Source organism: Trichoderma camerunense (genome assembly GCF_050948025.1).
Source record: "Trichoderma camerunense strain CBS 138272 chromosome Unknown V8C40scaffold_7, whole genome shotgun sequence".
In the NCBI taxonomy this organism is placed as follows: Eukaryota; Fungi; Ascomycota; class Sordariomycetes; order Hypocreales; family Hypocreaceae; genus Trichoderma; species Trichoderma camerunense.
This window is the reverse complement of record NW_028145363.1, coordinates 1,645,340-1,668,748: the sequence shown is the minus strand read 5'-3', so window position 1 is coordinate 1,668,748 and position 23,409 is coordinate 1,645,340. Positions and strand designations below refer to the sequence as shown.

At 53.3% G+C, this 23,409-nt stretch overlaps 8 protein-coding genes across 8 annotated transcripts; 4 read left to right on the top strand and 4 right to left on the bottom strand.

Annotated features, from left to right (window-relative positions):
* Positions 1-34: 34 nt before the first annotated feature.
* Positions 35-3,084, bottom strand: V8C40DRAFT_243360 (MCM DNA helicase complex subunit MCM2). Its single transcript, XM_083215405.1, has 3 exons — positions 2,990-3,084; positions 572-2,924; positions 35-491 (listed from the first exon to the last, which is right to left on the bottom strand). The coding sequence occupies exons 1-3, from the start codon at positions 2,992-2,994 to the stop codon at positions 246-248; spliced, it is 2,604 nt and encodes an 867-aa protein (XP_083074507.1). The 5' UTR covers positions 2,995-3,084; the 3' UTR covers positions 35-245.
* A 406-nt stretch (positions 3,085-3,490) lies between these two features.
* V8C40DRAFT_274482 (putative zinc finger in N-recognin-domain-containing protein) lies at positions 3,491-5,292 on the top strand (the record flags this gene model as incomplete). The annotated part of the gene is made up of 3 exons (XM_083220611.1): positions 3,491-3,597; positions 3,659-3,713; positions 3,787-5,292. 3 exons carry the CDS (start codon positions 3,491-3,493, stop codon positions 5,290-5,292), a joined length of 1,668 nt encoding a protein of 555 aa, XP_083074506.1.
* A 450-nt stretch (positions 5,293-5,742) lies between these two features.
* V8C40DRAFT_274481 (uncharacterized protein) lies at positions 5,743-6,732 on the bottom strand (the record flags this gene model as incomplete). The annotated part of the gene is made up of 2 exons (XM_083220610.1): positions 5,743-6,410; positions 6,495-6,732. 2 exons carry the CDS (start codon positions 6,730-6,732, stop codon positions 5,743-5,745), a joined length of 906 nt encoding a protein of 301 aa, XP_083074505.1.
* On the top strand, positions 6,221-7,571 carry V8C40DRAFT_243357 (uncharacterized protein). The gene is made up of 2 exons (XM_083215404.1): positions 6,221-6,410; positions 6,495-7,571. Exon 2 carries the CDS (start codon positions 6,757-6,759, stop codon positions 7,108-7,110), a length of 354 nt encoding a protein of 117 aa, XP_083074504.1. The 5' UTR covers positions 6,221-6,410; positions 6,495-6,756; the 3' UTR covers positions 7,111-7,571.
* Positions 7,173-7,571, bottom strand: V8C40DRAFT_208975 (uncharacterized protein). The gene has a single exon (XM_083212093.1). The coding sequence runs from the start codon at positions 7,463-7,465 to the stop codon at positions 7,259-7,261; it is 207 nt and encodes a 68-aa protein (XP_083074503.1). The 5' UTR covers positions 7,466-7,571; the 3' UTR covers positions 7,173-7,258.
* A 3,377-nt stretch (positions 7,572-10,948) lies between these two features.
* Positions 10,949-13,896, top strand: V8C40DRAFT_274480 (glycosyl hydrolases family 31-domain-containing protein; the record flags this gene model as incomplete). The annotated part of the gene is made up of 2 exons (XM_083220609.1): positions 10,949-11,177; positions 11,360-13,896. 2 exons carry the CDS (start codon positions 10,949-10,951, stop codon positions 13,894-13,896), a joined length of 2,766 nt encoding a protein of 921 aa, XP_083074502.1.
* A 523-nt stretch (positions 13,897-14,419) lies between these two features.
* Positions 14,420-18,222, bottom strand: V8C40DRAFT_243351 (uncharacterized protein). Its single transcript, XM_083215403.1, has 3 exons — positions 17,742-18,222; positions 17,210-17,598; positions 14,420-17,065 (listed from the first exon to the last, which is right to left on the bottom strand). The coding sequence occupies exons 1-3, from the start codon at positions 17,835-17,837 to the stop codon at positions 14,968-14,970; spliced, it is 2,583 nt and encodes an 860-aa protein (XP_083074501.1). The 5' UTR covers positions 17,838-18,222; the 3' UTR covers positions 14,420-14,967.
* Positions 18,223-19,529: 1,307 nt separating this feature from the next.
* On the top strand, positions 19,530-20,406 carry V8C40DRAFT_208912 (uncharacterized protein). The gene has a single exon (XM_083212092.1). The coding sequence runs from the start codon at positions 19,588-19,590 to the stop codon at positions 20,200-20,202; it is 615 nt and encodes a 204-aa protein (XP_083074500.1). The 5' UTR covers positions 19,530-19,587; the 3' UTR covers positions 20,203-20,406.
* The last annotated feature ends 3,003 nt before the right edge of the window (positions 20,407-23,409 follow it).

Below are 23,409 nucleotides of genomic sequence, written 5' to 3'. Positions count from 1 at the left end.
AGGCGTCTTACCATTGCCAGTATTTCTTAGCATAGTCATTTCCATAGAGTGCTCTCGAGATTGTAAAAAGCCAGCATTATAAAAATTGCAACTAGTTTTAATCATATGCTACTCGAGTCAATTCCAAACGCCCTCAGTATTCTAGCCCATGGCATAGTCATCGTCTTTTTAAAAGCAAAACACACCCATAGATCCCCTTGTCCCCATTATCATGCCAAATTCCCTCACATCCTTGGTCAAGTTTATTAAGCCATCACAGCTTCTGGCTGCCTCTGCGATCGATTCCCTCCTTTCTTGGCACCTGGCCGAGCCAGCGTGTACTTGGCAAAGGCGCGTGCCAGAGCCTTCTTGCAGCTGACCTTTTGGCTACCAACAAAACTCTCCACCGTTACCGCAATAGCACGGTCAATATCCTGCGCTGAACAGTACTCAGAAAGACGCATTCTGCAGAACGCCTCGCTGATTCGAATGATGGCCTCAAGATGACGGACCTAAGAGCATTTCACGTTAGTATCACATCGCAAAGTTTAGAGATGTACGACTCTCAGACGGAAATGGCCTCCGAACTTACAGTAATTGGATACGCGCCTGTGGCAAGCGACTCTCTTCGCATGTCGGCAAACAAACGGGCTACCTTGTCCTCATCCATGTGGTAGAGCTTGGGGCTGCAGCGTTCCCGAGCGTACAGGATGTATTTACGCAGAAGTTCCTGAGAAATCTCCCCCTCACGCTGGCCTCTGGATGCACTTGTCTGCTGGGTATCCATGGCGGTGTCCTGGGTAGTGGCAGTTGCATCTGGGCGGGCCTGTGACAAGGGATGGCTTCGGCCGTGAGAGCCAACGATGAACCTCGCTAGCCGCTCATCCTCAGATGGCTCTACCAAATCTCGCACAACACACAGAATGTCGAAACGCGACAAGATGGGCTCTGTCAGCTCCACGTTGGCGGAGAAGGGAATCATTGAGTTGTATCGGCCTCCCAACGGGTTGGCAGCAGCAATGATACCGCAGCGGGCTTGCAGAGTCGTCACGATACCAGCTTTGGAGATGGAAATGGTTTGCTGTTCCATGGCTTCGTGAATCGAGGTTCTGTCTTGATCGTTCATCTTGTCAAACTCGTCAATGAGACACGTGCCCCTATCGGCCAAAACAAGAGCACCGCCCTCGAGTGTCCATTCGCTCGTCAGGGGGTCTCGACGGACACTAGCCGTCAGACCGACAGCACTGGCACCCTGACCAGTCGCAAATACGGCTCTGTGTGCTGTTTTCTCGACATATTTGAGGACTTGCGACTTGGCAGTTCCTGGGTCACCGAGAAGGAGCACGTTAATGTCACCACGAACGTGATGGGCTCCTCTACCAGTCTTGGCAACACCACCAAACAGAGACAGAGCAACTGCAGTCTTGATGTCTGTGTGTCCGTAAATGCTGGGGGCGATGGAGTTGACGATTCGGTCCACAATGTTGGGGTCGCGAGCCAGCTTGCGAATCTCTTGCTCATCTTCTTCAGTCAAACGGAATCCAGCAAGTTGATCGTGAGACTTGACGACGTTGTTGGCCTCGAGGATGGTTGCAAAAACTGGGAAGCCGTTGCGGTTGTTCAGCTGAGCATCGTAGTTGTTTCGGTAAATGCCCGTAACCTCAATCTCTTCACCAGGCTTGGCCTTGTCAATAAGATCCCACAGCAGGATGACTTCTCGGTGGCGGGGAAGACGTCCAGCGGGGACAGTGCCAGGAGACTCTTGTAAAGTAAGTCGTTGGTAGTTTCGATAGACGGTCTTCTCCGAATTCAGGGTAAAAGGTCCGCGAGACTGGCAGCTCTGGCAGAACGTAACCTTGACCTCCACATGGGACTCTTGCTGGAAAGGACCCAGCGTCTCGCCACACTTGCCACAGTCGAATTTGACATATTTGAGCTGGGGGAAAACACCACTTCGGCGCGTGACAACTCCGCTGACGCGCACAAGGCAGTTGAGGTGTGACTGACGCAGCTGTCGAAGTGTGTAGTGAACGGGTAGGTCAAAGATGCGGACATGGATTTCGGAATGAATTCGCTCGTAATCAGGGTAGTGAAGTAGCACAACATCCATGGCTACTTGGTCAAACAGCTTGAGCATCTCAGCAGGGGCATTGGCAAGGAAGTAGGCAAGGATGGCCTTGCTTTCAGCCAGATGCTCATACGAGACCTCCAACGACTCTGCGTTGACCTCACCGAGCGTACGAATGCGGTTACCATAGACGGAAGATCCAGATGCATCAATGTACGATGTCAAGAAGGCCTTGAACTCGCGCTTGATGGTTCGCTGGACTGGAGGCTGAGACACCCACTCGGTCAGATTAGAGGCCTTGACATCGCCCAGAGCTTCTAGGGAGAGCTCCTCGTCCATGATGTCGGCATCCATGGCATCATCTGGATCTTCGTCGTAGTGATGTCTCCGCCTGCGAGGCTGGGCCGTCAGGTCAATGTCGCCGTCATCATCGTCACCGGGAAGATATGCGGCTGGAATCCTTTGCCGGCGGGCAACTTCTCTGTCTCGTCGGTTGAGCTGAGCCTCGAGTCGTCGTCTCTCGCCCAGGTCCATGGAATCAAAATCGCCCTCGTCATCCAGTCCTGCGCCTTCGTAGACGTCATTCTCTCTGTCTCTGTAATCGGCCTCGAAGCCTTCACGGAACAGGTCAACGTCGTCGTCGGCCATTTCGTCAATGTCGTCAATGTCGTCCTGAATCTCCGCCTCCTCTTCAATCTCCTCGTCCTCATCGACTCCATGGGCAATGTTAAACGGCCCAGGCGGAGATGATGGCAACGGGCTGGAGCTCAGCCCACCGGGCGTGGAAACATCGTCGCCATCAGGGCGTGAGCGCTTGCGGCCTGATCGCGGGGCAGAGCCGACATTGGCAGATGCGGGATGATCACGAAGGGGAGAGCTGTGGTAGAGTGTTAGAAGAAGATACAAAAGAACACCACTGTGTAAAAGATATAGTGGACGTACCTCATGTTGGCGGCTGTCAATGGGCTCCCGCTGGTGGTTGCTTGAAGAAGCTGAAAATTCAAGGGTGGACGGAAATCTGGCGATGCAGCTTCTTGGTTTGTGGGGGCGAGATTAGGGAGCAATTGGCCAGAGCTCAGTGCTGCTAGACGCGCTGAAGACGCGTTAATGGGCATGCGCTAAGCCCGGTTGGCACCGACGCGTAAAGTGGTTTTTATCCGTTCTCGAGGTGAGATGACAAAATTAGATAAGCATCTCTCTAGTATTTAATTGCCGGTCTCGCGTCCAACTTAATATGTCCATCAAACAGAGTCTCAGTTTCAAGCTACACAGTGCTGTCGTCCTTATCTCCAGGCTTCAGCCAGGCTACCTTGGGCCCTACTTAGTATCTTGGCTTCTACTGAGCTTGATCATCCATCGCATCTTTCGCTGCTCGCTAATTTCATTCCATCAATTCTTTCATTGTCAGCGACCATGTCTGGCGATTCGCCTCCACCGCCTGTGATGGAAACGCCGTTCATTGCAGAGACAAAAGCAGAGCGTGTCACTGGGCGCAGCAACAGCTTCTCCCAGCAGTCACACGCATCTGACGACTCTCAAACTGCCGCAGAGTAGGTCGCAACTAGGAATTGGATTTTACTGCTGGATGCAACTGACGGACCTCTTTGATAGCTTTCTCCGCGATCAGCAAATTCTTGAAGCCGATGCTCGCGAAGCCTTACCTTACGTACGTAGCTCTCCCACCTCTACCTGCCATCAGCGTCATCCGTGTACTAGCAGCTAATGGTGATGCTATCCAGAGCATCGAGACATGCACCAAGATCCTCGGACCGCTACGACAGAATGTGTTCGCCTGTCTGACCTGCAACCCTGCGCCGGCCAAAGCTGGAGACAGCTGGACTCCTGCCGGCATGTGCTACGCGTGCTCCGTTTCATGCCATGGCGAGCACACTCTTGTCGAGATCTTCCAGAAGAGAAACTTTACCTGCGACTGCGGAACGACGCGCATCCCATCTACTAGCCCATGCACCCTGCGCATCAATAGCGAAACCAATACCAAGGGCAACGTTCATTCCGAAGAGCCAGATGCCAATAACAAGTACAACCACAATTTCAAAAATCGGTTCTGCTGCTGCGAGTGCGATTATGACCCGTTCCAGCAAAAGGGAACCATGTTCCAATGCCTTGGGCTGGGAACTCACGAGACTGGAGGTTGTGGAGAGGACTGGTATCACCCTGGTTGCCTGGTGGGCATGGGGCCCAAATGGTATGAACAGATGAACAAGGACAAATCAAAGCCGGTATCAAGGGAGACTGAGCGTCATACCAACGGAAGCGCCCTTGCGACAATCACCGAGAAGGACGAGGGGCAGTCAAATAATGGTGCAGTCGAAACCAGTGGTGATGTGGCTGTCGAAGATGAAGAAGAGGACGAACCACCGATGCCTCCCGGGTTTCCAAGCGAAGATGACTTTGAAGGTTTTCTATGTTACAAGTGTTTGGACGCAAACCCGTGGATCAAACAATATGCAGGGACCTCGGGCTTTCTACCAGCCATCTTTCTAGAGCAGCCCGAAGCTGCTGCGTCATCGCCATCCAACGATAGCACGGCCACAGCTGCGTCCAAGAAGCGCAAGGCCGAAGACGATGGAGATGAAGAGCGATTAGACGCGAAGCGCATTAAGAGCGAGAGCGAAGCGCCAGCCACCGAGTCCACTACGGCAGAAGTCAGCACAGCTCAACCCGCAGAAGATGGAGATGACGCCAAGCCAGCAGTTCAGGTCGCAGAAGACGCCGCCAAAACAGATGGCCCAACCTCGTGCAAGCTACCCAATCTACCACTCGCACCCAAGGGTCGCTTTTCTCTCTTCTTCAAAGAAGATTTCCGCGAAAAGCTCTGTCACTGCTCAGACTGCTACGGTAAACTGAACGCCCACCCCCAGTTACTAGAAGAAGAGGAAGTCTACGAACCCCCTCTGTCCGACGACGGCGCTTCTGAACACGGAGGCTCGACACACGGAAGCGGCAGCTTGCTTGACCGTGGCGAGAGTGCCCTGCGCAACATGGACCGTGTCAGAGCCATCGAGGGCGTCATGGCGTACAACCACCTCAAAGAGCAGCTTACGCCATTCTTCAAGCAGTTTGCGGAGAGCGGCAAGGCTGTGGGCGCGGAGGATATCAAGGCGTACTTTGCAAAGCTGCGAGGCGATGAGCAGGGGATCAAGGAGGCGGGCGAGGCTGCTGCTTCGTCCAAGGAGAATGGGGATAAGGATAGTGATGGCAGAAGAGAGCAAAGTGGATACTAGACTGTCATACATTATGGGGGAGGGCTTGGTGGCTGTTGACATATCTGACGATATAATATTCTCTTGCATGTATTATTAGGCTTTGGGGGATCGCAAAGGGCTTGGAAAGCGGGATAACTGGACATGATGTAAATGAGAACAAGGGCCTAGAGCAGCCCCAAATTGGACTGGTAAATCTTTGTGTCATGTTCGTTATATTTCATTTGGTTTTAACAATAGTAATTGTTGGCTACCTAAACACTGATCGTGCCATTACATGTATCTACATTTCGTAGTCCAGCCCAGCCATCACTTGTGGCATCGTGATGAGGATATCGCTGGCCTTTCGTTTCTCATCCCCCCCTTCATCTCCAAGTTTCATTTTGGTACATGATGAAAACTCCATTCAACAATTCATGCCTCGTTTCTTGAAAATGACTATCGTTCTTGTCCGCTTTGATTTGCCCTGGGTCATCTACCGGTTGACCCCGTACTAGACGCCGCACTGAGCGGCCGAGGAGGCGGTATAGGCAGAATCTGTCCAGAAGACTCCTCTCTCTGCATAGCAATACCCCCCATCATGCCCATAGACGACAAGTGGTGCTGCTCGTCGCTGTCCTCCCCTTGGCTGTCCACCATATGTTGCTCCTGAGCCGCGCGCAGCTCCAGCTCCCTCAGCCTCTCCTTCTCCGCCTCGTCAATAATGTCGTCATCCCCGCTCCAGTACGGATCGTCATCTTCCAGCTCCGGCATGGCCATCCTCTTCCAAAAGCGCACCTCCTGCCTCAGGGCGGTATCATCAACGCGCTTGGCAAACCTCTCCTCGTCCTCGTCGTACTTGCGGCGGAACTTGCGCAGCGACTCGTTGGCGCGGGCGGCGTGCGTCTGCATCTCCCAGATCTGCTCGCGCAGGCGGCTGTTCTCGCGGCGGGCCTCGTCGAGCTGGGCGCGGTAGGAGCGGTGCCAGGCGGCGACGTCGGCGACGTGCTTGGACTTGTAGTCGTGGAACTGCTTGAGCATGATGGAGAGGGCGTTTGCGTACTGGGTGAGGAGGGCGGCGTTTGCGTCGCGGCTGTGCTTGGCTCTGTCGAAGGATTCTGAGAGCTCGGAGATGATGCTGTCGAGGTTGGATTCTTGGGCTATGCGCAGAGAGAGAGAGGAGGAGGTGTTAGCAAATCGCAACCAGCAAAAGATACAGGATATTCAAAGACGCAGAGACGCACCGTTGATGTCGTCGGCGGCAGAGGAAATCACGTCGCCGTTAGCCAGGCCCTGGGCCTTTGCCTTGTTCCGCACTCTGCCCAGCCCGCTGACAATGTCCTCGGTGACCCTCCTGTTGTCGGCCAGCTGTCGGCTCAGCTCCTCGACCATGCCGTAGATGTAGTTGAGCTCGGCCTGGTGGCCAGCCGGCGTGGGCGCGGGCATGACAGCGCCCATGTTGGCGCCGTTCATGCCGTTCATCTGCTGCTGCTGCTGTTGCTGCTGATGGTAGAGGGCTTGCTGTTGGAGTTGTTGTTGTTGCTGTTGATGTTGTTGCTGGAGGTATTGCTGTTGGAGATAGTGCTGCTGGAGTTGCTGCTGGTGGAGAGTCTGTTGGAGTTGTTGCTGCTGTTGTTGCTGCTGATGCCGTGCCTGAGCCTGAGCCTGAGCCTGCGCTTGAGCCTGGATCTGAATCTGGATCTGGATCTGATTCTGCTGTTGCTGCTGTTGGGCCAGAGGATCCAGGTTGAGCGGAGCCGCAAAGCTCATGTCGCGCGTGGCTTGATCTTGGTGCAGGTTAGCGAAGATCTGAGGCTCTGGCGCTTCGGCTGCCATTGTTGGGGCCTTTCAACGGGTTAATGTTGGCGGGCTAGGATCAATCCAATGCAAGTACCAGGACAGCGTATGGCGGGCGCTGCTATACTTTGGCCGTCGGTAGCATTGGTCCAGTCCAGCCCAATTAGTTGAGTACCTGAACCTGCAGCAGGTAGAGGGCCAAGCCAGCGCTTCAAGGGGCGGGACGGTGATTGAATGTTGATGCCGATGCTGGTGCCAATGGGAGGTTTAGATTGCCAATTCCACAGCTTTTGCCCTCTCTCTTTTGCTCTTCTTTTGACGACAGCGACGCAAGGGGGCCGCCAGGTGGCTCACAAGTGATACAGATCCAGGTACAGCCGTTTCTGCGGTGTCTCTGGGCGGATCGCATGTACTCCATGGCGGGGACTCTGGACTCTGGCTAACGCGTTGCAATTCGTCGCCTCACAGCGTATCATTTCGATCCATTGTCTCTCTCTCTCCATAGTGCATGCGTTCGATTTTATGCATCACGCATTGTATTATGAAATTTGATCCATCTCTTTTGTCTTTCCGCAGACCATGCGCTTTGAATCAATTGAAGAGGACAGAATCACGTGCAGTTGTCATTCACCTTGAAGCAACATGACTCTCTATAGAAATCAACAAAGCTTGACATGGGGATCTCACCTTTGTATTTGTGTCGTACTCAATGGTGATGATGTTTGGTATTGGATATAACTATTTCCTTTCTCTCCCTGTTTTTCTACGTGTGTGCGTCTCTCTTGTGATCTTGATACACTCACTTCAAACCCGCCGTAGCAGGGTAAGCTTCAATAGCGAGCCTGCACCTCAGCCATCGTTCTCTTCGTGATTAAGCTTATTTACACAGCCACGCGCTATGCATTTTCGAACTTCATCGTGCATATCAAGTAATAAATACCTATTCACCGGCTACCTTTTTCTTTCTTCCTCTCGTTCCTTCTATCTTGCAACTATGTGTTCACTATAGACATCAGAAACAAGGCGAAGACGACCAAAATTTCCTGTTCTCTAGGTTAGGTGGATATTGTGGTTCAAGGGCACATGCCTAGCCCAACAGTCGAAAGCTACATCACATTTCATTTCTCTGGCACCAACCCCAATGTCTGAATAGCAGCCGAGGTTCCTTTGTAGCATTGCTAGCGGTTCCAGTGAAGAATTGGATACCCGATGATATGCATCTTGGCATCTCATCACTTTTGCCCCCTCCGGAGACCAACATGCGGAGCGAAAACGGAGAACCCACATAGATGCGATTAGTAGGCTGCAGCGTTACATCGCAGCTCAGCGGCTTCAGCACATCTATTCTACATAACAGACCGAGGCAGAGCCGAAGAAAAGTGATTCTCTCAAAAAGTTCATGCGCAATCTTGACCTATACAAGAAGGTAGGCAACTGTATAGACGGATCCGCAGCTGCTGAAGGTTCGGAAACGGCAAAGTTGTTATACTAATGTTGTTGTTCACATGGTACAACCACTTACACTTGCAGCACTATATTGGAGTATGGTAGGCTATAGTCTCGTGGCGAACATGTGGTTGGAGAGTGTAGCACACATGCGGTTGCGGATGTAAAACGATGAACGGATAAATTCTACTTCATTACCAATCCCGGTGGAACTGCAGGAGATCTCTCATTTAATGTTTAACCGGGATCCCATGAGCCATGGATCGTGACACTAACTAAGGGCGCCGGTTGGTAGGACGAACAAACCTCCACACCCTCTTGGCACTCCGGAACTTCGCGGTGAATACTGGACAAGACTACCTATATGTGAAGCTACGGTGGGATTTCCAAGTTGGAATCTCGTATGATTGAGCGGGGAAAGCGGAGAGAGCCCGATGATGCTTGTGAAGACGGAAAAGAGAAGCATTCACAACGGAAATGGGCGTGTCACATGCGCACAGCTGCTATGGGGCACACTTACAACCTCCGGACCATGATGGATATCCTGAGCTTCAAGCTTTTCAATGCCACCCCAAGATGCTACCCTTTGCACGTTTAGGTCTCGGGACTCGTGCCGTAGCTGGACGCAAGGGGTCTCGCATGATTGATAGATCGATGCTAGTGCTGCGACGCTGGCAACGTCGGATGATCTGAGTGTAGATGTACTTATGCTGCTTGGATGTGGGGGAGAACCAAGATATTGATGGAACTCACATGTAATGATGAGTAACTGACAATCATCTCAAGGGCATGTATTAATCCTTGATACTTTGCTTCCAATATTCTGCTACTGACTCACTCAAGTTGGGCGCTGGACTCGGCAGCCGTGTCATGAACGTGAATCCACCACAACATCAAAGGTCCCTTGCGCCAGTCGATGCGAGCATCCGAGTGCCTCATTTCCTTCCAACTCCCTTTCATCAATTATAGTTTGCTTTGCAATTCGGCCCGTTGCGGCGGCCTGGATGGAGCGCCCAAAGCACAGTAGCGGCACCTTTTTACTTTTCTTTCCCCTGAATATCCCTGGTGGCGAGTATCAACCTGTCTCTCGTGCGCGTGCAATAATCCATATAACAATGCGGTCGGTGATACTAGGAGAACACCGGACCTATTCCCGACGGCAAAACGCCATTGTCCCAGCGCGCTCGCTTAGTGGTCGTAGTGGCCTCTGGGGTTTTAGGGCCGGCAAAAAATGTCCCCCCGGGCCGCTTAGCGCCTTGTGCTGCCCTTCTCGGCGAGTTTGGTGCGGGGAAGTTGGGGAGCTGCGCAGGTACAGGCCAACAGGAGCCCACTAACGCCCACTGGATGCCCGCTGAGAGCCCTGTAACCCTGTAGCGTCTGGGGACATGGAGGGGGCACGGCCCACCCGCATTGGGAGCTGGGTTGTGCACCTCGAGAATTTGACGCCGTGCCTTGTGACCTTTGTTGAACCTTGTGCTCCGAGGTTGCATCGAGGGTCTATTAGAATGAATGCTCGAGACAATTAGATGAGAATTTGGAAATGCAAAGATGGACATGTAATTCTTGCTGTACTGTAGACTCTCTAGCATTCGTGCTGCACTCTGAGCTGAGCGGCCTGTTTGTTGCTTTTATCGAATGCCAATGTTTACATGTAGTAATTCGTAGATGCCTGAGGACTCCCTCCCCTGCTTACTGGCTGGCATTGGCATGGGTTCAACTCTGCCCTTGAATGAGATCGGCACTTCACCCACGCTCAACTCAACCAACAATTGTCCTTTGATTGCCCTGTCTCACTCTCTCCTGCTTGGCGCCTTGTCTTGTCCCGCAACAGCCTCGTCAATCTCTCTCGCCCGACCTTGGCGCCCGCGTTCTTTTTCTCCTCACGGCCATAAACGCCGTTTCCCGCTAGAGACAAGCTTCGATATCCCCGGCAACGGCCAATTGCATCGAGTCCATCCAACCCGACTGCCGTATTACCTACTTGATTACCTCAGGTACGCAAGGCCTCAAAGATGAGCAAATCCAATCCAGTAGCCCAGCTAGCTTGCCCAGCTTCGGGGCCCCATTTGCCGGGGTCCCGTGTCTTGTGTCTTGTTATACTCAACTCGTATGCATGATATGATGCATGGCCCCACGCACCTCCTCGTCTCGTCTCCTCCTCCCGTCCCACTGCCTGGAATTGGAACTTGGATCTGCCATGTCAATGTCGCACGCTCGCTGGAGATGTGACGAGGGTGACAGCTGACGAGCTAAGCGTGCAAGGCAGGAGCAACGGCATTCAGTGTCTTGGACGATTCCGAGCCGGACGAGCACAGCATATTAAAATTTGTATACAAAGATGGGCTCCCCCAAGATGGCCGCTGCCAGGGACGGCGCTGGACGATCCCCAGGCAGAGCATCATCTTTACCCTCTCCCGCCATCCTCATCATCGTGACCATCGTCTTCGCAGCGACAATGGTTTACTGGAAGGCCCTCTTGTACGCAGGGCTTGCCTCTGCCGCCGCCCTCTTCCACAGGGACGACGCGGTTGCAGGCTCCGTGGATTCATGCCCGGGCTACAAGGCCTCCAATGTTCGCGTCTCGCCCACCGGCGTTACGGCCGACCTGACGCTGGCCGGTGCAGCTTGCAATGTGTACGGCACTGATCTGAAGAATCTCATTCTCCAAGTCACGTATCAGACTGGTAAGTCAACATGCACATGCACTGCTCTACTCTCCTCCCTGCCAGCTTTGACGGCATACTCGGCTGAGTGGGCTGTTTATTCTTGAGCAAAACAAAACACTCCCCCTCACTCACACACAACATTCATTTCAACCGTGAAACATCATCAATTGAGCTTGTCAAGCTAACATGTTGTTGCTCAGAGGACCGCCTTCACGTCCTCATCCAGGACAAGGACAACCAGGTCTACCAGGTCCCCGAATCCGTCTTCCCTCGCCCCGGTGGCTCCGTCTTGTCCCTAGCCAGCAACCTCAAATTCAGCTACACGGCGAACCCTTTCTCATTCAAAGTCACCCGCGCCAGAACTGGTGAGGTCCTCTTTGACTCCTCGGCTGCCTCTCTCGTCTTCGAGTCTCAGTACCTCCGCCTCCGGACAAGCCTGCCCGCGAACCCTAACCTGTACGGCTTGGGCGAGCATTCTGACCCTCTGCGCCTCAAGACGTCCAACTACATCCGCACGATGTGGAACCAGGACAGCTATGGCATTCCCAACAACGCCAATCTCTACGGAACGCACCCCTTCTACCTGGAGCACCGTGCCACGGGCTCCCATGGTGTCTTCTTCCTCAACTCCAACGGCATGGACATCATGATCAACCAGGACGCTTCCGGCAACCAGTACCTTGAATACAACACCATCGGTGGCGTGTTCGACTTTTACTTTGTTGCTGGGCCTACTCCCGTAGCAGCAGTGCAGCAGTATGGTGAATTTGCTGGCTTCCCAACTATGCAGCCATACTGGGGCCTCGGTTTCCACCAGTGCAGATATGGATACCAAGATGCCTACAACGTCGCCGAAGTTGTTCAAAACTACAGCTTGGCAGGCATTCCCCTCGAGACCATGTGGACGGACATTGATTACATGGACCGCCGCCGCGTCTTTACCGTCGACCCAGACCGTTTCCCCATGCCCATGATGCGTGAGCTCGTTGACCACCTGCACGCAAACGACCAGCACTACGTCGTCATGGTCGACCCAGCCGTCGCCTATCAAGACTACCCGCCTGCCAATCAGGGCCTCCAGGACGATGTGTTCCTGCTGAGGGCTAACGGCTCCGTCTGGATCGGTGTTGTCTGGCCTGGTGTCACAGTCTTCCCTGATTGGTTCTCCGCCAACGCTCAGTCGTACTGGAACGGCCAGTTCCAGACCTTTTTCAACGCCGAGACCGGCCTGGACATTGACGCTCTGTGGATCGACATGAACGAGCCCAGCAACTTCCCGTGCAACTTCCCCTGTGCCGACCCGTATGCCGCCGCTGTGGGTTATCCCCCGGCCCCACCGCCGGTCCGGGCGCCTCCTCGTCCGCTGCCCGGCTGGCCTTGCGATTTCCAGCCTGGCGGTTGTTCCAACAAGCGCGATAGCCAAGTTCAGCCTCTCCAAATCAACACTGGCAGCGGCAGTCTGCCCGTCGTCAACGCGGCTGTGAGCAATGGAAACAGTGCAAGCAACCAAGGCAAGGGTAATCAGAAGGGTCTTCCAGGCCGTGATCTGCTGTACCCCAAGTACGCCATCCACAACAAGGCCGCCTACCAGGACTCGTGGAACTCTGACAAGGGTGGCATCTCCAACCACACCGTCAACACCGACCTGATCCACCAGAACGGCCTGGCCATGTACGACACCCACAACCTCTACGGCACCATGATGTCGACGGCCTCGCATGACGCTATGCTGTCTCGTCGACCTGGTCTCCGCCCCTTGGTCATCACGCGCAGCACCTTTGCCGGCGCGGGCTCCAAGGTTGGTCACTGGCTGGGAGACAACCAGTCGCAGTGGAGCTACTACACCGAGTCCATCCGCACAATGCTGGCCTTTACCTCCTTCTTCCAGTTCGGCTTCGTGGGCTCGGACGTCTGTGGCTTCGGCGGCAACACCAACGAGGAGCTCTGCGCGCGCTGGGCTTCTCTGGGCGCTTTCAACACCTTTTACCGCAACCACAACGATTTTGGCAACATTGGCCAGGAGTTTTACCGCTGGCCCTCAGTCACCAGCAGCGCGAAGAAGGCCATTGACATTCGCTACCGTCTGCTGGACTACATCTACACTGCCCTGTACCGCCAGCACACTGACGGCACGCCGGCCGTGAGCCCCATGTTCTTCCACTACCCGAACGACGCGGCCACCTTCGCCCTCGAGCTCCAGTACTTCTTCGGCCCCGGCATCATTGTTGCCCCCGTCACGCAGCAAGGTTCTACCAGCGTCAGCGTCTATCTCCCGAATGACATCTTCTACGACTGGTACACTCACGCGCGCATTGACGGTGGTGCCACCAATCACCTCATCAGCAACGTCGACATCACGTCCATCCCGCTCTTCATCCGCGGCGGTACCATCCTGCCCCTGCGCGTCAAGTCCACCAACACCACTACCGAGCTCCGCAAGCAGAACTTTGAGCTTCAGATCGCCCTCGACGGCTCAAACTCTGCCACGGGCGAGCTGTACCTTGACGATGGCGTCTCCATCAACCAGAAGGCCACTACCCACGTCACCTTTACCTACAAGAATGGCCTCTTCATCCTGGGCGGTCAGTTCAGCCTGCGGGTGCCATTCGTCATTTCCAAGGTGACCATCATCGGCGGTAAGACTGCCTCTGCCAAGTCTAGCTCTGGAAGTGCAAACAGCCAGACTTTCAACGTCAACCTGCCGTTTAGCGGTCCTGCATCTGTCAGAATTGGTTAGAGGTGTTTCCCCTTATTTTAGGATGTCTTTTCACTCGCTTAGCGTAACCTGTGGATATGGTGTTTTGCCGGCTTCATGTATATAAAGTATCTTCAGAGCAGTAGAGTTTAGTGTATGAAGAATTACGACTTAAGGTTCAACTTTTTGTTGTTTCATTTCAATGTGTCTTCCTAAGCCAGCAGCGTCTCGCTCATACGCAGTACCTAGGAGGTATGGTGGTGGATGTTGGTGGAAGTAGTAGTATGCCGTATACCTTGATGAGGACATCACCACCCTCATCATGTCCAAAAAAGAAAAGAAAAGAAAAGAAAACCTCATCACATCAAAAAAAGAAAGACTCGCTGATCCGAACGAACTGGAGCACTCTTACTCTACCATTCTAATCGATAGATGAAGCTTGAAGCTTGGAAATCACACATCTTCTTCTGCCTTCCCTCCCCTCTTCACTTCCAATTTTTTTTTTTTTTGATGTCTTTTTATTCGAATTGTATGCTTTGTATCTTTCCCCTCCCGCCGCTCCCGCTCGCCCATCAATTTCGGGTAGTGTATACCCTTGAAGTCGTGTAAGAAACATTCCTTGGCCTGCTTTCGAAGAGCACTATTCAACAGTAGTAGCATGAGAGAAACACAGACTCCGTTTTATCACCGTTTGATGCTTTCCCTACAGGTTTCAAACCATACCAACGCCTCCCATGAGAAAAAGCAGAATAAAGTAAAAATATAGAAAAAAGGAAAAATAGTACGAGGGCCAGATGTGGAAATAAAAGAGAAAAGAAAAAAGAAACGCCCATGGGGCAGTAGTAACCTTTGAACCTTCAGAGTACACTATAATATGATAGCAAAGGTGAATGCAAGCGGGAAGGACTGACGGGATGGAAGAGAAAAGGGGGAGAAGAAAACAAACTTGACAATGAGCTATGCAAACAAGGCTTCCGTATCGTGGCTTTCGTGAGTCATTCTCGGTTTTTGTAGACGCAAAGGAAAGATGTCGTGTATACATGCACAGGGAGAAATTTAATGGGAAGAGTCGGAAGTGGCGTCGGCCATGTTGAGCTGGTGAAGGAGGATTGTTCATCCTTCCGCCATTTCCATGTCATCCGTCGACTTGACTTCCACGGCTGGGGCCTCATCCGCCGAAGACGCATGTTCTGCCAGAGAGACGTTCGACTCCTTGTGCTCCAGAGATGGCTGCGAAGAACCAGCAACGCCGTTATTCACGCTGCCGTTGCCGCCACCGGCGAGGACGCCGTTTGTGGCGCACAAACGATACTCGCCATCGCTCTTCAGCTCGATGATACCCTCGTCAAGAGCCCATTCCGCCAGCAGCTTGTCAATGCCCAGCCGCTGGCCCTCGCCCTTCTCCATGTGCCGCCCAACATGTTCCGTCCACTCATCCCAAGACGTGGGCCCCTCGAAAAGGGCGTTACACTCTTTCCGGGGACAGGCCGACTTCTGTGGGGGATGCCGCCTGGTAACTAGGCAGGACTGTTGCATGTCCTTGACGTGCGCATCCCATTCGGCCTGCAGCTTGCTGTCACCCTTGGCAATGGTCCTTTTGATCTGGAACGGGGCGTGCATTCGGCGGAGATGCTGCGTGAAGAGATCCTTTCGGTTGAATTCATTGCCCTTGCCCTCTGCCGAGCTCTGCGGGCAAGCCGAACAACAATAGTACGTCAAGCAGAGGTGCTGCGAAGCAATGTGGCGCTTCCATTCATTCTTGGATCCAAATGTACTGGCGCAGCCGGCAAAGGAAAAGGCGCAGGGAAACGGTCGGGTGTGGGCGGCCGCAATGTGTTTTCGAAGAGACGAGGAATCTTTGAAAGGTGCATGAGTACAGTGATCACATCTAGTTTCCTGCTTGGGGAGGGACCGTCGAGGTGCCTTCATACGCAATGGGGTCGAGTCTAGTGCCATGGCATCGCCAACTCCAGAATCATTGACGTCGCGTGGAATGTTTGGCTCAATGTGCCTCGATTCAGGGATACCATCTGGAAGCGTTGTTCGGTGCCGCACGGGAGGAGGCGCAGTGGCTGCAGCAGGAGGAGCTGGAACGGGGGGAGCCGGAGGGCCATCATCACTTCTGGGTCGAACATGACTGAGAGCCTTGAGCTGCTCTGCGGCTTCTTGCATCTCTGCAGAATCTTCAACCTCGTCCTTTGGCTTGACTGGAGCGATAGCTCGAGGGGGTGCTGGAGTGTAGGCCGCTCCGGATGGACTACTTTGCGACCTGTACTCGAGGCCATCTCGAGCTGCCGCGTGCAGATAGGGATCGGGATCTCGCCGAGCTCGCGAAGGTGTTCCCGCCGCCAGCTCCCTGGCTTCCAGCAGAATACGGCCGTCCTCTACTTCTTTGGCAGAAGGGCGGATACCGGCGGGCCCAACCAGCTTTTCATACAGATGAATCATGTTGTGAGAGCTAATGTAGCCCAAGAAGCAGCAGACCTTATCGTGCTGGACGACATTCCATATGGAGTGGGGCATGGAGATGAGAAGCATTGTAGGCGGCCCAAGGAACATGCCCTCGACGGCGATGGTAGCGCCCAGGGTCGGCTTGTTCTGTAGCCACTGGTGAAAGTAGGACATGTCTGGACTTGCATCCCCAACAAATGTTGTGCAAACCAATATCCGGGGCTCTTCAAACCTGATGTCAGCTACGGAATCCGGGTCAATGAGATGGTCTTCACGAGCGCGACTACTCTGCCCATCTGGCGCATCTACGCCATTCAGGGGAGGCAGAGGCGTCCTGCCAACCATGGACGCCAGTACCAAGTTTTGCCCTTTGCCGGGAGTCAGGGTGAAGAATATGGGCATGATGGGCGAGGCGGAAGCTGTTGCGCCACTTGCGGGAGTTGGGCTCTTTGCACGTTGCTGCTGCTTCAGGGCACGAGTCTCTTCGTAGAGCCGCTGGACATTGAAAGGCTGCTGTCCCGCGCTCAGCTTGCGAAGCGCTTCTACCAGGAAAGAGCTAAAGGAGCGTTGTCCAGGTTCTTGTCGGGCCTTGTGCTCTCGAGAGCAGGCCGCAATGGCCTGCTTCATACCGTGGCTGCCCGCAGCTGCGGGTTCGGGGTCGGCACATGTATCCAGGAGCAGGAGAATGTCGGACTGGGCATCTTCGAACAAGCACCGTACACCATCCCATTTAAGTTTGGCAGCATCCTCGCGCGCATTGCTAGATGGACAAGTGATTAGAGATGATGATGGCGATGGCGACACGCATGATGTGGTGATGTAGTGACTGATGTGGTGATGCAGAGGCAGAGTGATAGAGAGGCAGAGAGGCAGGGGATGGCGAGCGCCCAAGGATGAAACTCACCAGGCCCAATACAGCTGGCCATCGGGGCCGGCATATCCGTGGCCAGCGTAGTATATAATGAGGAGGTGGTTGGGCCTTGCGTTTTCGAGAAAGGACGCCATTTGGACGCCGAGCTTGATGCTTGGGTTTGGGACGGTGGGGATCTGCCAGCGCTGCGTGGTGAAGCCGTACTGCTTCTGCATGACCTGTTCTACCGCGGCAACGTCCTCATCGACTGTACGATCCTCTTCCCAGCTTAGCAGCAAGACGGATACGTCGCTGTGAGGCGGGCGCTCCGTCTGGCGCTGTATCAGCATGGCCGCATCCTGCAGATGACGCGCAAAGGCCTCGAAGTCTTGTCGTTCGGCAACCGGAGCATCGTGTACGGGGTAAGGCTGTTGTTGTGGCGGCTGGGAATGGGCGACAAACTGTTAGCAACAAATGCGAGAGTACATGTAGTGAGGGCGAAGAAGACGATGGGAAGAGGAGGCGGATGGAAAAGAGACGGTAGCAGCAAGTAGTCGAGAGGTTGGGGGAGAGACGCAAGGCTAACCGTTTCGTGGGAATACTGCGCAGCAGGCTGAGGGTTGGGAGCCACAGAGGTGTTGACCTTGGGAGCCAGCTTCCGCTTTTTACTGGACGGTTCCATCGACGGGCTCAGCGACGAGAAGAGAAGACAAAGAGGAAAGGCGACGTGAGACGACGAGACGAGACGAGGTGAGACGGTGGTTGTGGCAGGTTTTTTTTTTCTTTGGTTGGAGAGGGCGGACGACTCAGGCTGGGCGAGGCCAGGCGGAGCAGTCGGCAGCTTTTCGAACGCCCGCTGAATTGATGCAGCGAAGACGAGGCGTGCAGAGCGTTGAATGTGGCGAGAGAGAAGCAGCACGCAGCAATTGGAGGGGATTCGAGGCTGGGAGTGAGGATGAGGAAGCAGGAGCAAAAACGACGGCCGGCTGGGAGAAGCAGAAGCAGAGTATGAGGTGAGACAGCAAAGGAGCGAAGAAGAGGGTAAGGCTGGGTGTTTTGGTTTTGGGGGGAGGGGAGTTTGTGGTTCAAGGCTCTGGCCTGGCGGGCGAGGCTGTAAATCGTCAGTGCAGCCAGTTGACCTTGGGCGGGCCCTGGCTGTAACTGGTACTGGTACTTGGTAGTGGTACCAGCGGTACTGGGTACTCTGTAGGCGCTGCGAGATGCGCTACCGAGGGCGGTACCGGGTCCAGTCCAATTGATCCAGCCCAGCTTGAGCCCAGCCCAGCCCAGTCCACTGGCCGACGGCTTCCGGCGCTGGTGGGCGCTCAGGGAAGGGCAAGCCGCTATATTTTAGTTGGCGGGCCGCCTGGCTGTGCAGGCCCCAGCGGCGCTGCCATTGGCCCGTAGGCGAGGTTTGACGGAGTTCTGCTGAGAGAGCCTTTCGGGCTGGTCCACAGGCAAGCTGGAGCTCTTTTCTCATTCCCCAATGGATTTGCTTTTCTTTGATTTGATGCTATTGATTGACTTGATCTGCTGTGGCGAGCAATTGGCTCTGCGCTTGCCAGGGCCGGCCTGACAGTTGAGCTATTGATTGATCATGATCGTGCCTATCGAAGGCCATGCATTACCAGTGCCAGTGGCGGCCTCAGGTACAGGTACATGTACATGTCTGGTAGCATTGATGACATCCGACATGACATGACATCCATTGACTGGACGGCACTGAATTGGATGTCACAGGCACGGACTCAGTGCCGCACAAATAGCCGGGAGGTACTCGCATGTACCAGCGCGCAGTTCGGCACATGCAACCAGTACTGCGACTGGACGGGAGAGAGGAGAGGAGAGAGGAGAGGGGGCCGTTTTATTTGGATGAAACGACACCTTGAGGGCAAGGGGTGGTCCAGAGGCTCGCAAGCCGTGACGGTTTTTATTTTTTATTTTTAATCTGTCAAGGGTCTGGTGCTGGATGCTGCTCCTCCGGGCACTTCTTTTGCTCTATTTTTTCTCTTTGAGGCTCGGGCAAATACAAGTGAGGACTGAATATGGTGCATGCATGCATCTGGTGCAACACACACTTAAACAAACACGAGGGTGCTTTGCTTTGTGCAAGTCTATACAGCTGAGATTTCTTGGTGTAGTACATGTAAGTGATGTATCATGATCGTTGCAAGATGCTTCGGTTCTGCCGCAGGGTGAGCAGATAGGGCTCAATCTAGTAGATTCGTACATGTACCAACCTAAGTACTTAGTCAATAGTACCCATATCCCGTCGATATATTGAATCAATGGTTAATGACATCGCTCCACAGAGCCTTTCCTACATGTACTAGGACTCAATGTTAGTTGCTGAAAGCCTCTCAGGTGATGAATACCGCAGTCTTGATCCTTGACTACCTGTAGGATGAGCAACGTTCGAGACACTTGATGCAATGCAATCGGTTCAATGTATTCCTGCCCAACCACTGGTTGCCCTGTACAGGACAGTACCGTATCGTACTAAACTTGAAGGGTGCCCTTCACGGCAATACGCACATACGCAGCTTTGCACCCCCGACACCGAAGGATGCCCGGCCCCAGCAGTCATATCAATGACACATGTACCCAGAAGATACTCGTACATGTATTCAACTGTAATCATTGGAATTGAGGACATAATCAGATCCTATTATTGCAGGCGGCCCTGTGCACTAAACTCACCAGAGTTGACCTTGTCCATCCCAATCTCGTCTCGCGCAAGGGACCAGCAAACATGTCATGTTGAATACACACTTGCACTGATTCCTTTGTACATGGTGGCTGGTCCGACTTCGCATATACATGTACTTGGATGTACATACATACATACATGCACAAATCCAACGTGCCTTGTTTCCAAACTTCTGAAATTCTTCAGCAGCGAGGCCCGGCTCCCAGGACCGCAGCCCCGGGCACACGCAACGCCACGCCACCCGGGCCAAGGAAAGACTCGAATCTCGTCCTCCCTCGTAATCCGTGCAGTAATGAGTGCTCGTACATACTCGTACACATTCTGTAGACGCAGCTGACTCGACTCGGCTTAGACCAACATGCAGCGGATTGTCTCCGTGTGTGGGCTGACGCGTTGCCTGAGAGGCTGCTTGATTCGCTGCCCCCAGTGCTGCTTCTCGTCTCGTCTTGTCTAGCCTCGGCCATCAGCCCAGGGCGAATCACCTCACAGCCTCGCCCGAAAAAAACCAAAAGTTGTAAAGACCCAGATGGGAACCAGGCCAGTCTGATTGGATCATGTTGGCACCTCGCCCTCGCCTGGGGACGGACTAGCGGCCTGCCGAAACTCGCTGCCAATTTACCGTTTCGACGTCGCGTCCTTGCTCTAGGCTGTGCCGGGCATAGCTCGCATGGGGTAACAATGTGGCGGCATCAGCGTGTCTCGTCTCGGAAGCCGTGAGGCCGTGGAGTGGGCGAGGCAAGGCTCTCACCGTCTGGTGATTTGCTCTTTGATGGAATTGATTGATTCCTGAGCTGAGTCGTTGTTCTTAGGGGGATCCATCAACAACACACGCCTTCGTCCCGTGCCTGGAGCCAGTGGCGACTTTATTGGAGTCCTAAATTCAGCACGACCAGGTACTTGGGAAAAGCTGCAGAAGCTCGGTGCTACTGCCCGTGGCCTCTTGGTTTCCAATTCGCGGCTGAAAAGTGCCCATCGCTTAACGCCTTGGCTCTCTCGTCCGTCTGTTTGAAGCACAAGTGTTGCTGCTACTGCTAGTGCCGTCAATTCAAATGTAGCGTCCATCCATCCGTGTATGTACGCGAATGTAGGCCTGTGAGCACTTGCGGGTACTCGTTTCTGCAGGTGAGTAAATTTATCCTCCCAGCCAGGATCAAATATATTTTTGTCCCTTTGGGATGTTACAGTGCTCGTAATATCATCATCACTCAGCACCTGTTGCACGAGTCCTCTGCACGTCATTGGATCGTCCCCGGCAAATGGGGAGGCTGCCATGCCGCCTGAAACCACGCACGAGTCTACGTCCATCACAGACACACTGCCGCCTATCATTTCGCCGTGCTGCTCACACACTTGGCGGCTAATGTGCTTGATTCAGCTTGCAGCTTATCAACAATATACATCGTCATCGTGTACAGTACATGCCTTACATGCCATGCCTATCTCACGTCTTGTCGGCAAAGAGCTAGTGACAATTGTTTGCGCTCAAATCCACAAATAACCTGCGGGACGGCACATGCCCTGGTTCGACGCAATGATGCGGACGAAACTCGCGGCACAGTTCAGCTTGTCCAGGCAAGCCTGGGTTTCATTTGATTGCCTCTGAGGCGCCACAGAGTCGGATTGCGCCTGACACGTGCGGATTTTAATACATGTCAATAGCTTTTGCGGCTGCTATTATTGCCGCAGCTGGCATTGAGACGACCTGGAATGGAGGGAAGGGGGATGCTCCCGCCATTCACACATACATGCAGCCTCGTAGCTACCATCTACACGTACGTAGTGGTGCTGTGCACCCAATCTGTCAGCCTTGATCCTATTGATAGGTGCACCTCACATCTTTTCATTTTTATTGATAGTAGCCTGCTGAATCACAACGAGAAGTGTATCGTTAAGCCAGAACACGGTCTGGCACTCACGGTTGTACACCCACCTCTCCATGCTAATATATGGAATCCTTTGGCGTTGTCGACTCATGATGAATAATTCATTACAAGGCAGCCCACCGACACGAAAGGGCTGAGATGCCCGGTAGGGCAAAGATTAATAAAAGATTAATAAAAGTGTCAGCCAGGCCGGTCTTTCAGCCAATGCAATGCATGCCGACATGCAGCTCCATCCTCCAGCACCTTGAAAGCTCCAAGTGGCGTCGCTACTAAAGATTCCGGTGGCATTCATAGACTCAATTGCAGAAGCTTGTTCCCTTCTGCTTCTTTTTCGCAAGATATTGAAATCCTCTCATCAAGGCGTTTTGGGATTTTATTGTACATACTCTGAGATTCGTATACGAGATGTGATAGGTTGTACAACGAGGCTGAGTCGGCGGCGGAAGACGGGGGGTTCAGGTCTCCTAAAGCAAGCGTGGCAATGCACGCTGCCGAATCAGGAGCCGTAGGACGCTTTTCAAATTCGTAGTGGTAAAAGATCATCTCGCGACTCTCCCATCTTGGTAAACATACAGTACGAGTATATCTACAAGTGGGAGCTTTGCAGAGCTCATAGGTGCTAATCCGTCAAAGAACTTGCCACCGCAGCTGGGAATACTAGCGGCTACGCGTAATTGAGTTTGACTTGATCGTCAGCCACAGGTTTTAACGTTGCAGCCACATTCTATTTTTGTCTTGCGCGTCTTCAATTGTTCTGTCGTGAAACGAGGGTCCATAGCTGCCAACATGAAAATCATCAGCTCTTATTAACAACCTTATCAACAATGCTTGATGCAGGTACGCATACGGATTACACATTCGAGGGATTCCATATACGTGGCATGCATTATATACAAGACAGCCGTCTGCGCCTCGAGCCGCTAGCGCTAGAGAAGCGAAGTCATCAAATGCTCACCCTTGCTCTCACCTCTCACCGATTCTTCGCCTCTTGAGCTCAGCTGTCTGAAGTGAAATGAAATGAACGTTCTCCTAAGAGGCCTCATACTCGTTATGCCGACAGCAGTGGCGATGGAATTCGTAGTAACGTGAATACGAAATCCTGACGTAAAGCCGCTACGTGCATGTGCCTTTGCCTTACCTCCCGAGTCGTACTAGGCCTAGTATTGACTGACCTACACGTATCATATTAACTTTGGGCCGTGCTGGTGATGCCGTCTTAGTCAGTCGCCGCGTCAATGCCATGATGGAATAAACATGCGATGCGATGCGGCACGTCCTGCAAGGGCAATGAGATTCTCATCCCGAGTACGGGTGCTCTTAGCCGTGAAGCCTTACGATATACGGGGCGCAGTTGGTCTGAACGAGTGTGTAATCATCTCCATCCTGACAAAGGGCTTTCTCAGCTTACCACTTGTGCCAATGGGAGAGATGCAGTACGTCGACCCTCAATATCGGAATCTTACATCGGCTGAGAGCGAGGTACATGTACGAGCATTGCTATCACATCCTTCAGTTCAGGGTCTAGCCGTGGCGTTGATTTGATCCATCTTCTCGTACTCTGGTGATGGCAGCCTTGAACTGTGAAATAAGAGAGAAACAGACTGTTCCAATTCGGTATCGTGATGTGCAGCCATCACGTGGCTTCGATTCCATCCTCATCC